This window comes from Armigeres subalbatus, chromosome 2 (genome assembly GCF_024139115.2).
Source record: "Armigeres subalbatus isolate Guangzhou_Male chromosome 2, GZ_Asu_2, whole genome shotgun sequence".
NCBI classification, from domain to species: Eukaryota; Metazoa; Arthropoda; class Insecta; order Diptera; family Culicidae; genus Armigeres; species Armigeres subalbatus.
In genome coordinates, this window is record NC_085140.1 from 396,859,640 (window position 1) to 396,873,903 (window position 14,264).

Consider the following 14,264-nt stretch of genomic DNA (forward strand, 5'->3'; position numbering starts at 1 on the left):
CCTTTTTTGCATTCGTATATCATGAGACTAACACGATGATACCGTTATGCCCAGAGAAGTCAACCCGACACGAAATTTTCTTAGACCAGAACGGGAATTTAACCCACCTTCAGCATGATTTTGCCTTGTAGTCGCGCATCTTACTTCACGGCTAAAGAAGGCCCCGCCTGCCCGGAATAACGTGGGAGAGTAATAGACACCTTTTAAAACACGCGCTTGCTCAGAATAAAATCCCGATACGTTGCGTTTGACACATTTCCCATAGGAAAACTGCCAAACGTATCCTATACTGCCGTTCTACGCATAATTGTCTCATGTACATAGGAAATCCCAGCAAACATGGGACAAATATGCGTATGACGGCAGTATACGCGGGTCTCAATACGAAATAGGGATTGCCTGCTCCTTTTAAAGCACGCATTTGCTAATGCGAAAGAGTAAATGACCCTTTTTTTAAGTACCTGCTTGTCCGGAATAATGCAAAAGAGTGAATAGGGTAACCGGCGGTAATGTTGGCCCTGGATGTAACATTGGCTCATCACGCAAATTAATCGATATTTCAACGATAATACGTCGATTTGTCGGGAGATATTTACCACTGCTTCTTTGAAAAAGTGTGCCAAATCCGTGCACTTCTTCAACTATTAAAAGCACTAGACTAGCGTGAAAAATCACTTTCTGCTTATGCAGAATACCAAGCAAATAATTGCCTAGGATACGTTTTATAATTAGCTTTCTTCAGTAGTGCGTTATACATCATCCCCACCTAAAGCATTGTTTACGTTGTGAAAAAAGTCTTTGAGAGTATCGCACTGCGAGAGCAACACAACTGCCATGGATTCAACTAGCATTAAATACTAGGTAGCCTTTTTGCAATTGCATTGCAGTTTTTAATTCAGTTTTCATTTTTCTGAACATCTTCACTTGCAACTATGGTAAATATTTGGAAAATAAATGAATCATATAATAGTATTTTCATCAGCATATCCCTGGTAAGCGTGCTATTCGGGGAATCTAGAACGCACTCTCACAGTCAGTGTGGTAGTATCTTACATGCAACCAATTAGATAGAATCCACGCTCAATAAGATGTTTTGATTTCCTCTATTTGTTTGCATGCTGCCTTTATTCAACGCAAGCAAAATGGCTTGTAATATAAACAGCAACCCATCTTTATCTTTCGTATGTTGGAAATCAACAATCACTCGTCCCAAGATGGTTGAAAAATCATCCACCAGATAGTGACAATGGTGTCCACATTTTGTCCATTTCGCTCGAGACTTTCGCTGGCGTGAATGAGATATTGGCCCGTTTGAATAAAAAGTAGTAAAATCTACAATATGTAGTTACTACTTTGAAGTAAGGTCCACATGTAGTAAAGTTGCTTTGGTATGAATAATAAACTTTTTCGAACATAGTAGTAAATACTAATTTCGAAAATAAAAAAGTAGTATTTACTACAAAATACATCTGTCAAAATTTGATTTGTTTATGTTTTGTTGTTGTAGTTGTTCCCTATATGTAGCATATTTATTAAAAGTTCAAATTTAAATTAAGTAAAAAAGCCTAGCATGATGAAAATTTTGATTCTGGGGCCAAGAATCTTGATATTTTTCATCGCATTGCTTGAGTTCGGGAATTGAATCCAACGATCAGTTTTTTCGGCAATTTTCCGACACGTTGACGCTTGCTCTGGTATGTGTATTACATTTACGCGTTTTATTAACGTAATTAATTTTTACGAAACTATTTTAAATTAGGGATCTTTGTGGGTTTTCACGCTGATTTTTTTGAAGTTATTTTACGCGGTTTTTTATTATAGTAAGGGTAAGTAAAAAACGCAAATAATCGATTATAGTTGAAGTCATTTCGACTGTGGTTTTTGGAATCTGCTGTTTTGTGTTACACGGATGTATAGATCGCATTTGCCGTTCGCCACTTCTCCTTGTGATTCGATTCAGTTTCGTCGAACATTTTACGTCCACTTCCAAAAATCGATACACTTAAGTCGGTTTTTACGTGGGGGACATTTTAAACAACCTCGTAAAAAAAACTTCAAGAAAATCCGTATAAAAACCCGCGTATGTCCCAAAATTTCGAAAATAATTCGTCGCATAAAAACGACCTGCGTAAAAAAAAACTAGTAGAAACCGACCCCATCGTATAAATTTTGATAAATAGCACTAATCGTATCGATAATTTAATTTGCGGTGGTTATTTCTATTCGTAAACATCTTTTACCATGTAGGCAAATTTAAATTCAGGCGATGGATTAACTTTGTAGCAAGCTCCTGAGCAGACTACAAATAATTTGAAGTATTTACTGCTTTTATTCATACCAATTGTCAAACAAGTTCCACAAAAGTAGTATGTTCGAAAATTGTAGCAAAGTACACGTGCTTTTATTCATACCGTTTTGCTACAAAAGTAGTAAATACTACATAATTTGTAGTAAAGTGAGGATTACTACTTTTTATTCATACGGGCCATTGCCGACATCCATCGTCGTTTTTTGCTGTTTGGCGTCAAAACCATATGGAGGCTGGTGGAATAATTCTTGTTGGAAATGCAATATACGAAGATTTATAACGATAAATGTACTCAACCGTAACATAAAAGGGCAAGGTTTGAGCCGTTAACCCTACTTCCTTCTTTTAAAGCACGCATTTGTCCGGGATGAGGCGAAAAGGTTTCCATCTTTTAAACCGCTTGGAATAAAACGGGATGGTAAGTGACTCGTACTTTAGTTATTTTGAATATGTTATTTTTGACAGATTAGTTTCCATTTTCAACTTCATTGTTGAAACGCAATCTAATAAAGTTATAAACTGCCGCGATTCTCATTAGTGTCCCATACCTTTTTTTTTACGATCATGATTTTCTTCCAGAAATAGGCATAACATAATCTCATCTTTAAGAAAAAATGTTAATATAATACTAATAGGATTTGTTCTAGAATTATGAAAATCAAAACACACTTGTGTTGTCCCATCTTGCTATTTACTCGCATAACAGTCACATTCCAAATTCTGATACAATTTCGCAAAAAAAATAACATAATTATGGTCTGTGTAATAGTTATATATCGCTTAACTTTTCAAAAGGACCTAAGTAACATTTTTTTCATGAATTAATTTGAGTACTGCAATCAAAAGCTTTCATGTTTTTCTGTTGATTGCGCTATTCAAATTAATTCATGAAAACAAATGTTACTTAGGTCCTTTTGAAAAGTTAAGCGAGATATATCCATGTTGTATACAGATAAAGAATTTTTTTTTTTATTTTTTTTTTTATTTTTTTATTAGCTTTATTAAGGAGACTTGCAGCCCCAGGCTGGCTCGCCTCCGACAGATAAAGAATATTATGCCGAATTTTCAGAAAGATTGCAGGTATTATCAATTTAATAGATTTTTTTTGTATTTCTCTATGTAAAACGAGTTTGAAAAATTCAACGACTTACTCAAGTTGAAGAAATTTAACATAGGACGCTTATGCGAATAGGGGCAGTAAAATAAGTACATGTTTTTTTTTAATTCGGGATGATGGCCATTCGGTGTAATGATAATTCGGGTAGTGACTATTCGGAGCAATAGCCTTTCGGGGTAGCAACATTTGGGGCAAAGTTATAGGATCGTTGAAACTTCAGTCAAAAAGCCAGCCCATGGCTGCAAGTCTCTCAAAGACAGAAAAAGTATTTAAGGTAGCCGTACCATTAGTAGAGGTAGCACCAATAGTGGAGGTAGTGGGGTTTTATTGAGATTTTTCATAATTATACACTTTACGCTGGTTTCAGTTGATGCGTCGTGCTTGAAATATCCTTTCAAATACAACTTATTCCAAGATTTCGCCCGAAAAACTATTGAAAACAATGATTTTCTTTAACAAAATTGACTCCCTTGCACCTATTATAGTGGTGCAACTGTACCAATAGTGGCGAGTCTCATAAGAAATCAATGGATAGCACCACTATGAGAATTAAAATTAATTTTTACTGCCACTAAAGGAATCGAATAGTGTACCCATTAGTGCTAGCGATATTTGGTAGTTGATGATGTTAAATGATCTCAATCTCATTTTTGTTAGCAAATTTATCAGTATATCTATTGGCAGAGGTATTAAAACTTTAAATTTCTCATAATTAAAATAAATACCGTGACCTGCCCTAATTCCGCGCATCGCCTAATACCGTGGTTTTCATAAAAAATCAGAACCTGGCTATCATGGACATCGTATTATTAGGTGAAATGTTCAAACATATTATGTATGAACATTTCACCAAATAATGTTATGTCCATGATATCCAGGTTCTGATTTTTTATGAAAACCACGGTATTAGGCGATGCGCGGAATTAGGGCAGGTCACGGTATTTCCTTTTGTTGATCTACTAATACCTCCACTATTGGTACCGTTACCCTATTACCTTTTCAAGTACCAATGAAGATGCAGATTCCAACTAAGAAATATGTAAAAAGCAATTCAAGGAGTATTGACCGGAGTCGAAGGTTACAAAGTAGTTAAATTTTCAACATTGCCCGATGTTCTCGCTTATGTTTTACTAACCACAGTTCAGCGAATCAGACAAAGTTTCCTAATTATAGAAAACCAATTGGCTAAATGGAATATAAATCAAAATTCGGTGCGAATGAGATCGATTCGGCCAAAGTAAGAGCTGCATGACAAAGCGTGAAGCAAGAGTAGTAGCGCAACTTTCGTATGAATCACTGAAAAATTCACAGATCCATAAAACTGTTTTCATACCCCGAACAGCATATTAGCAGGTTGAAAGGTCATTTTGCATGTCTTGGTAAGAGTAATCATCATGCTACTACCTACTCAAGTCAAGACGTTCCTAAACGTTAGATGAAATAACACTAATTTCAACAATGCTGTTCTTACGATTGACCCCATGCTAAAAAAGTAAAAATTTATTCGCTTCATTTGCTTGCTTCCGATATCTATCCAGCCTATTCTTCTTTACTTTGTTCCCTCCTACTTTGAGCAGTTCATATCGTACTCACCGATAAATGCCAATAAATCAATAATGATAGGATCAGACAATTGACTGCCAGTTTTGATGTCATGCATCAAATGAATTTTGAAAATAATAACGATTTCGACTGCAGCTATCTAAAAGCATTGTTCAGCAATTGAACTGTTCCATTTCACTTCTCTACTGCTTCTACCGCTCAATGATCACAATTACAAGCGTTTGACTCTACAATTTATTGTTTCATTAACAGTTATAGAATGACTTCCGTTCAATTCGTACGATTTGCGCCGTTTTTTTTTTCAGTACAATATAACCGTGGTAAGATCTATTACACTTTTTATACACAATGATTCGCTATACGAGACGTATTTCTCCAGAAAATGGAAACGTAAATTCGTGACAACCTATTAGCAGAAAACTCTGATTATGCTTGTGTACTGTTACATTTATATATAACTCTTAACCGTTACAACCCTGACCTTTTACGCACTGTTTCACTCTTGCTCGCGGAACAACGTTCATACTTCTTTTTCTAAGTTTTCTGTTTTGTTTTGCTTAAACATCTATACGCTCATTTGTTATTTCCGCTAAAAACTCGTCCGCCTCCCCAGGGAAGGCATACCACCTTTGCTGTTCCTGTCTCAACCTCGCCAGCCGCGCTACGGCAGCCGAGCGCGTTGTCCAGAAACCTCCGCTGCCTCAATAGCTACCCACCTCGCAAGTGTCCGCCAGTTTCGGGCACAGCTCCTTGAACACCTTCGACACGAATGAACACTTGGCATCGAGCCCACCGCCCGGTGGCAAGTCCGGGATGTGTTCCTCGCTCAATCGCTTCAACAGCAAACCGTACTCCACGTTGGGGCCCATTTCGGTGATCATCTCCTCGATCTTCTTGCGCAGTGCCGCTTCCAACTTTTCTTCTTTTTTGATAGCGTCTTCGTTGGGCACTGGAGCACCGGGGAATGCAATAATGATTATGCTCATATTGTCGCGACTGCCTTTGTGCAGACACGTGTCGATGACCTGGTTGGCGATGTCTTCCAAGCTATCGGTGATCTGCATTCGGCTGTGCACAAACTGGCAGATGTTGGCATTACTCATCACATCCCACACACCGTCGCAGGCAAGCACCAGAAACTCATCCGCTGGATCCCGATCTTGGCAGAAAATTTCAGGCTCGGGGGATACCAGCTGTTCACACTGGCCTAAATCCTTGGCATTTTTATAATCGTAATCACCTAACGCTCGTGACACTGCGAGACTTCCGTTTACCCTCTGGATCATGACGGACCCTCCGGCATTCTGGATTCGCTGCTTTTCACCCGGGAGTATCGGTTTGTGATCTTGGGTTGAGAATATCGGTGAACAGTTGCGACAGAGGATTGCCCGTGAATCACCACAATTTCCTATATAAACGTTTTGGCTGGAAATGAACGCACATACCGCCGTGGTGCCAGATTTATCCGCTCCGGATGCCAGCTCCGGAATGTCTCGCATGGATTCGTCTAATTTGAGGAACCCAGAGTGAATACCTTTTGTGATATCGTTATTGCTAAATTCCTGTGTCCGAACGATCGATTGGAGCAGATTCTTCGCACAATGATCTGCCACTTTGTGACCCGCATGTCCGTCGAACACGGCAAAATAATTCCAATCGTCCAATCCTTCGCCTAATCCAGTTTTAGCGTAGTGTGCATCTTCCATTTCACAGCGCCATCCCTGCATGGATCCTACACCGAAACGGAGTCCGTTGCCTTCGCCATGCTCGTTGTGCTTGGCCGTCATCGGTTTCTCCAGGAACGCACCCATCTCGCAGATTGTGAGTTGTTCAAAACCTTGCTGTTCGGAATTCACACCGCTAATACCATTGAATCAGACGACCGCGGTGTACGCAACACAAATGTCACACCTTCACGAAAATTGGGTTCCTCTACTGCCCGATACCGCGAATCTTAATCTGAAAGGAGAAAAAATAGAAAGAAGACACCGGTAAGAGACTGTTTGTACATTTTCTGATAAGAAGCTGAGAGGAGCTCCCAATTAATCCCATGTGCCTGTAGCCATCAATACAGCGTATCAGCATCGAGCGCCACCCCAATTGCCGCCTACCGGCCAGCATAGTGTTGTGTTGTGTGTTGTTTTGTTTCGCAAGCTCGTGGGAAGCGAACAGAAATAGAAATGACCTCATTGCGAACGCGAAAACCAATCACAATTCGCACCGCAGCACGGTGGTCCGGATAGATTATGGGAGGGGAAATTTTTCCGAGAACGAACTTAAGAGACGAGTTCCTGTAATTTTATTAATTCCACTGCTAGGAAGGTATCAAATATATCAACAGTTACCATTTAAAGCTGCAGTTCGAGATACTGACATTCAGTTGAGATTAAAACGCGTATCTGCTAAGAACTCGGGTTTTAGGCGTGTAGAAACGTGTCGTTAGATTTTCTGTGTTGGAGTTCGGCAGAAATATAAAGTATGTATGCATTTATTGAAATCAATTTCAATATACACTTTAAAAAAGTTCCGTTTTTGGCCTTTCTGGATCAAAGTGGCTTGTGTACTGAGTGACTTGCAAACAAGACTGATATCCGACGAAACTGCTCTGCTCACTGGCGAGCGTTTTGTTATTGTTTGATGCAACCCCATGATGTGTAGATATTAGGAACTAGAATTTAATTGAAAGTAGTTACAAAAAGTTACCGGTAAATTTGTCATTCACTTCAAGTCTTGAACTGGATGCCGAAAAAGTATAAACGCTGAATCGTATATTCTAATAAAATTAACATTTTTGGAACAATACTATAAGTCTATAACTGATAAAAAATCAATGTAAAATTGCTTAGTTTTATGTTATGTTTTTATTTGTACCATATGAATGGTACCGTGGTTCCACTTTCAAGTGTTTTGCTGGTTTTTAATAACCAGAAGTAGGGCAAGAACCCAAATATTGTGGCCCTTGTGAAACATTTAATTTCCTCCGAATACTACACATATCTAGGAACTTTTTTCAAATAGGCGTAACTGTATTTGACCTTGAAATTTGAAACGGTAAGTATTCTCTCAATTCAGCACATTTCGTTCAACAAACGTTACTACCAGATAGATCGGGATCTATTCTTTCTGTTAGGCACATAAGTTCACCAAAATAGTATTATTGAAGAGCACAGTCGCCGTTCCAAAAATCAAGGTCAGAATCATGTACGCCCATTTGAAAAAAGTTCCTAGATATGTTAATAAATTTATTTTTTCCTGGAAGTTTTTCCAAAGGTGCTCAATGAATTACCTTTAAATTCCCTTCTAAAAATTCTTGCAGAAAAAAGCATTAGGGGGAATGACGGCTTTGGCAGGTTTTGTTCTATTATTTTCAGAGGGGTTTTTTATGACTGATTATGCTCAAATTTGGCCTGAATATTCTTTGCATATCAGAGAATATTGTGGCCAAATTTCATTCCCCCCTGACAATAATAGAACAAAACCTCCCAAGCCGTATTTCCCCCTATGTAAAATGTTATTCTAAATCAGCGTCAGAAAATTATCAAGAATTTTTCAAGAAAGCGCCCAGGATTTATTTTTGCTACAGCCAATTCAGAAATAATTCAACATCTTCTTTTTTTCTTCTACAAATTGATTCAAAAATACATCTAGAATTTTGATCAGGAACTCTATTTTAGAAGTATATTATTTTTACAGAAATTCGGGGTTGTAATTCCTGGAAATTTTATTAGAACTTATTTATGGCACTCACTTTTATTCCTTTTGACATTTTGATTTATCATCAAATCTTTCCATCAAAAATTAGGTAGGGAACAGTTCGGCACTTCATCCCATAGCTCCTATCTCCATCCCATCAAAAACAAAGCAATGAAAAAGAAATTTGGTTTGTTTCTTATTTTTGTGATTTTTTTCACCAGTGAGTACGCGTGTTAGCAAAAAGAAGCGACGAGATTGGTGCTGTATTTCTTTGTTCTGCGATTAGATGAATGCCAGATTTGATTCCATTTGCTTGATTAATTCTCGAGTTATGACAAAATTGATGTTTCATTTGTATGGGATCCCCCCTTTCCAAAGGGGGAGGTGTCTTGAAAAATTTTAAGAACCTTCCCCGGCCCCAAAAACCTCGGCATACAAATTTTCACGTCGATCGGATCAGTAGTTTCCGAGTCTATAAGGTTCAGACAGACAGAAATTCATTTTTATGTATATAGAATTTATAGATATATAGTTTGTGAAAAAAGATTCGGCTACCGGTAGGACTTGAACCAACACTACTCCATTAAGTACATGTACTTATTACCAATCATACAACAGCTGCCCTTGAGAGAAGTTGTTCCATAACCGTATCCATCGAATCTGCATTGCACACCCTTTCTCTCATCCCAACTTTGTGTATCAGAATTGAATAACAGTCGGTGCTCCTATTTGTCGTATTAAGGTTCAAGTCCTACCGGCAGCCGAATCTTTTTTCGCAATATCTCATAAAAACACCTTAAATGGCAAACTCAGCTATGTGCATCAAAATAAACATTACAACTAATTTGAAAGCACCAGTCTAGTGTACTGAGGGTCATGGGTTCGAGTCCCATCGAAGGGAAGTGATTACCTCCAATACATTTTTCAAATCAAAAATTTACCCGAACAGAAGTTTTGCCTCTACTAGGACCAATACTTAGAAGAACTAGTCTATGTTGACCGCTTGAACACTATTTGTTTGAGTATTGTAGAAGGTAGTAGAATCTCAAAATTTCTGTTTTTGTATAGATTTCCCTTCTCCCTTCAGTCTATTTACCGTCAGCCTGTCAATAATTCACCAAACAAATAATGGAAGCTCTAAAGACATAACAAATGTTTTCTGAGAAGTAAAATGTTATATTTGTAGAGAATTTAAATATAAAATTGTGTTTAGAGTTTCTTGGAGCCGACATTCAATATCTAATAGCACTATTGATACTATTACCACATCCAAGTAACACTTAAGGGGCAGCAGGGACTATGTCCAAGGGCTTGACAATCCCTCCCCAGGCCATCTGCGAGTTGTGGCGCCTGCCTAGGATGTGGTGGGGTTTGACAGTGGGCCCTGTTAAACCTCTATAAAAAGCTGCATGTATCCGTAAGTAGGCTCCGTCAAAGCGACCTTGTGCCGCTTAAGTCAAGGTGTTAGGTGGGACGCTAAACAGCCCTCCGACGAGACAAGAGGTTTGCGCTGGTCCAATAAGCCGCCTTTAAAAACAACCATTACGAACGACATAGAAGATAATACGACTCGATACAATCGGCATCGACCTAGGCGACGAATAAAGGATCACGATTGGAAGCTTGGAACATGGAACTGCAAGTCGCTAGGCTTCGCAGGTTGCGACAGGATAATCTACGATGAATTACATCCCCGCAATTTCGATATCGCAGCGCTGCAGGAAATCTGCTGGACAGGACAGAAAGTATGGAAAAGCGGGCATCGAGCGGCTATCTTCTACCAAAGCTGTGGCACCACCAACGAGCTGGGAACCGGCTTCATAGTGCTGGGAAAGATGCGCCAACGCGTGATTGGGTGGCAGCCAATCAACGCAAGGATGTGCAAGCTGAGGATAAAAGGCCGTTTCTTCAACTATAGCATCATCAACGTGCTCTGCCCACACGAAGGGAGATCCGACGACGAGAAAGAAGCGTTCTATGCGCAGCTGAAGCAGACATACGATGGATGCCCACTGCTGGACGTCAAAATTGTCATCGGTGACATGAACGTTCAGGTAGGAAGGGAGGAAATGTATAGACCGGTCGGTCATCGGACCGGATAGTCTGAATACCGTATCGAACGACAACGGCCAACGATAACTTTGCCAAATAACTTTGCAGCCTCCCGCGGAATGGTAGTCCGAAGCACTTTCTTCCCCCGCAAGAATATCCGCAAGGCCACATGGAAATCACCTAATCAAGTAACGGAAAACCAAATCGACCACGTTCCAATCGACGGCAAATTCTTCTCCGACATCACGAACGTACGCACTTACCGCAGTGCGAATATTGAATCCGACCACTACCTCGTTGCAGTATGTCTGCGCTCAAAACTCTCGACGGTGTACAACGCGCGTCGGAGTCGTCCGCCGCGGCTAAACATTGGGCGGCTACAAGACGGTAGACTAGCCCAAGACTACGCGCAGCAGCTGGAAGTGGCACTCTCAACGGAAGAGCAGCTAGGCGCAGCATCTCTTGAAGATGGCTGGAGAGATATTCGATTCGCCACTGAAAGCACCACAACCGCTGCACTAAGCACGGTGGCTCCGGATCAGAGAAACGACTGGTATGACGGCGAATGTGAGAAGTTAGTTGAGGAGAAGATTGCAGCATGGGTGAGATTGCTGCAACATCGCACGAGAGCACGTTACAAACGGGCGCGGAACAGACAAAACTCGATTTCCGGAGGAAAAAGCGCCAGCAGGAAGGTCGAGACCGTGAAGAGACGGAGGAACTGTACCGCGCTAATAACGCACGAAAGTTCTATGAGAAGTTGAACCGTTCACGTAAGGGCAACGTGCCACAGCCCGATATGTGTAAGGACATAAACGGAACCTTCTTACAAACGAGCGTGAGGTGATCCAAAGGTGGCGGCAGCACTACGAAGAGCACCTGAATGGCGATATGGCAGACAACGGTGGCGGTATGGTAATGAACCTAGGAGCACGCGCGCAGGACATGCGACTTCCGGTTCCGAATCTCCAGGAAATCCAGGAGGAGATCGGCCGGCTGAAAAACAATAAAGCCCCTGGTGTTGACCAACTACCAGGAGAGCTGTTTAAACACGGTGGTGAGGCACTGGCTAGAGCGCTGCACTGGGTGATTACCAAGGTTAAAGGTTCCCGTACTCCGCCATACAAATACTGCCATAAAAAGTCTAGCTATAAATCATTTTTAAATGGAAAACACATTTTGAATACGAAAATTATTTTAAGCTTTTAGTGGAATGTATTTACTTGTTATAAGACGAGTTTGTACAATTTCATTTAATTCCACTACTTTATTGTACCTTTGACAGATACGTATTTCGACCTTACTGTTGAATTCGAAATACGTATCTGTCAAAGGTACAATAAAAAAGTGGAATTAAATGGAATTGTACAAACTCGTCTTATGACATTTTGAAACCATTAAGTAAGAGAGAAGTCTAATGAAGGCAGGCAGCCTTACTTTGTACCGTTAAATGCACAAAAACGATCCATAAATAACATCTGAATGTTCCATAAAACGCTACCTTAAATCCAAAAAATAGCTCAGGCGTATCCATAAAGATTAATTTTAAGATCCATAACTAAACATAACTAAGCTAAAAAATAAACCAAATAATTGGAAAATAAGTATGTACCTTTGAACATGATCAAGAAAAACAATATCATTCCTGCTATTTTCCCATCATCCATTTGGAAAATGATCCATAGAAAACTACATTTTGATCCATAAAAATACAATTTTGCGCAATTTTTATCGTGATTATAATCCAAAACTTCGGTAAAATGATCCATTGTTTTGGATATATGATCCATAATGTTGATCATTTGACAAACTTTCGAGTGTTTCTTGTTTTGAAGTCAGAATCCAGCTTAGGCTTCTGGCACCCATCAATAAGTTAGCCTTTTTAAAATTATTGTTTTGAATAGTATGATTCTTCATATAGATAAGAATTCATTTTTTGCTGATAGCAGTTCCGTTTTTGTCATTGACATTCAACCACTTTTAACTAAGATTTACGAATTTGATCCGACCTAATAAAATTTGAAGGGAATTCTACTATGGTTGCTTTTCTTCATATGGAGAGCATTTCGGAATGATTAACGGAAGGTTTTATTAAAATTGATTCATATTAATTTGTTTTTGTATATATTAAAATGAACTGATCTAAAATTATTTATCAGATCTCTCTTTACAGGTAAACTATCACTGTACAAAATCTGATAGATTACTCGTGACAGAGCTGGTGTTACCGAAATCAGCATACTTGGGCCAATAATGTCTAATACTTTATATCATACTGATTGCATACCTGATATTATTCTATCAGGAAATCAAAAATCGTTGATTGCCTTGAGTAATTTGTTATGGAATATAGCAAGGATGTTTTCGATCATTTAGTAATATAGGTTTGATAATTTAGTTCATTCATTTCATTTATTTAGTCTACATCTATACAGATAACACTGAATCAACAATTTGACGCCACAATACACGGTTCGAGGCCGCATCTCTCCATCCTCGAATACGCCCCACGCTCGCCAAGTCGTTCTGCACCTGGTCTGCCCATCTCGCTCGCTGCGCTCCACGTCGTCTCGTACCTGCCGGATCGGAAGCGAACACCATCTTTGCAGGGTTGCTGTCCGGCATTCTTGCAACATGCCCTGCCCATCGTACCCTTCCGGCTTTAGCTACCTTCTGGATACTGGGTTCGCCGTAGAGCTGGGCGAGCTCATGGTTCATTCTTCGCCGCCACACACCGTCTTCTTGTACACCGCCAAAGATGGTCCTAAGCACCCGTCTCTCGAATACTCCGAGTGCTTGCAAGTCCTCCTCGAGCATTGTCCATGTTTCATGTCCGTAGAGGACTACCGGTCTTATTAACGTCTTGTACATGACACATTTGGTGCGGTGGCGAATCTTTTTCGACCGCAGTTTCTTCTGGAGCCCGTAGTAGGCCCGACTTCCACAGATGATGCGCCTTCGTATTTCACGACTAACGTTGTTGTCAGCCGTTAGCAAGGATCCGAGGTAGACGAATTCCTCGACCACCTCGAAGGTATCCCCGTCTATCGTAACACTGCTTCCCAGGCGGACCCTGTCGCGCTCGGTTCCACCCACAAGCATGTACTTTGTCTTTGACGCATTCACCACCAGTCCAACTTTTGTTGCTTCACGTTTCAGGCGGGTGTACAGTTCGGCCACCTTTGCAAATGTTCGGCCGACAATGTCCATGTCATCCGCGAAGCAAATAAATTGACTGGATCTGTTGAAAATCGTACCCCGGCTGTTACACCCGGCTCTCCGCATGACACCTTCTAGCGCAATGTTGAACAACAGGCACGAAAGTCCATCACCTTGTCTTAGTCCCCGGCGCGATTCGAACGAACTGGAGTGTTCGCCCGAGATCTTCACACAGTTTTGCACACCATCCACCGTTGCTTTGATCAGTCTGGTAAGCTTTCCAGGGAAGCTGTTCTCGTCCATAATTTTCCATAGCTCTACGCGATCTATACTGTCGTATGCCGCCTTGAAATCAACGAACAGATGGTGCGT

The 14,264-nt window shown here is 40.2% G+C and overlaps 1 protein-coding gene across 20 annotated transcripts in view; it reads right to left on the reverse strand.

Moving 5' to 3' along the window:
• LOC134213247 (protein phosphatase 1B) overlaps positions 1–14,264 on the reverse strand; it is a 57,528-nt gene that overhangs the window by 5,127 nt on the left and 38,137 nt on the right. For 19 of the 20 annotated variants that reach the window (XM_062692063.1, XM_062692060.1, XM_062692056.1 and 16 more), the window contains one exon: positions 5,705–6,947. In XM_062692063.1, the coding sequence (XP_062548047.1) occupies positions 5,705–6,799 (1,095 nt within the window). In that variant the 5' untranslated portion in view covers positions 6,800–6,947. Of the gene's footprint in view, positions 1–5,208; positions 6,948–14,264 lie in introns of those variants that run through there. The other variant, XM_062692066.1, reaches the window with a different exon arrangement.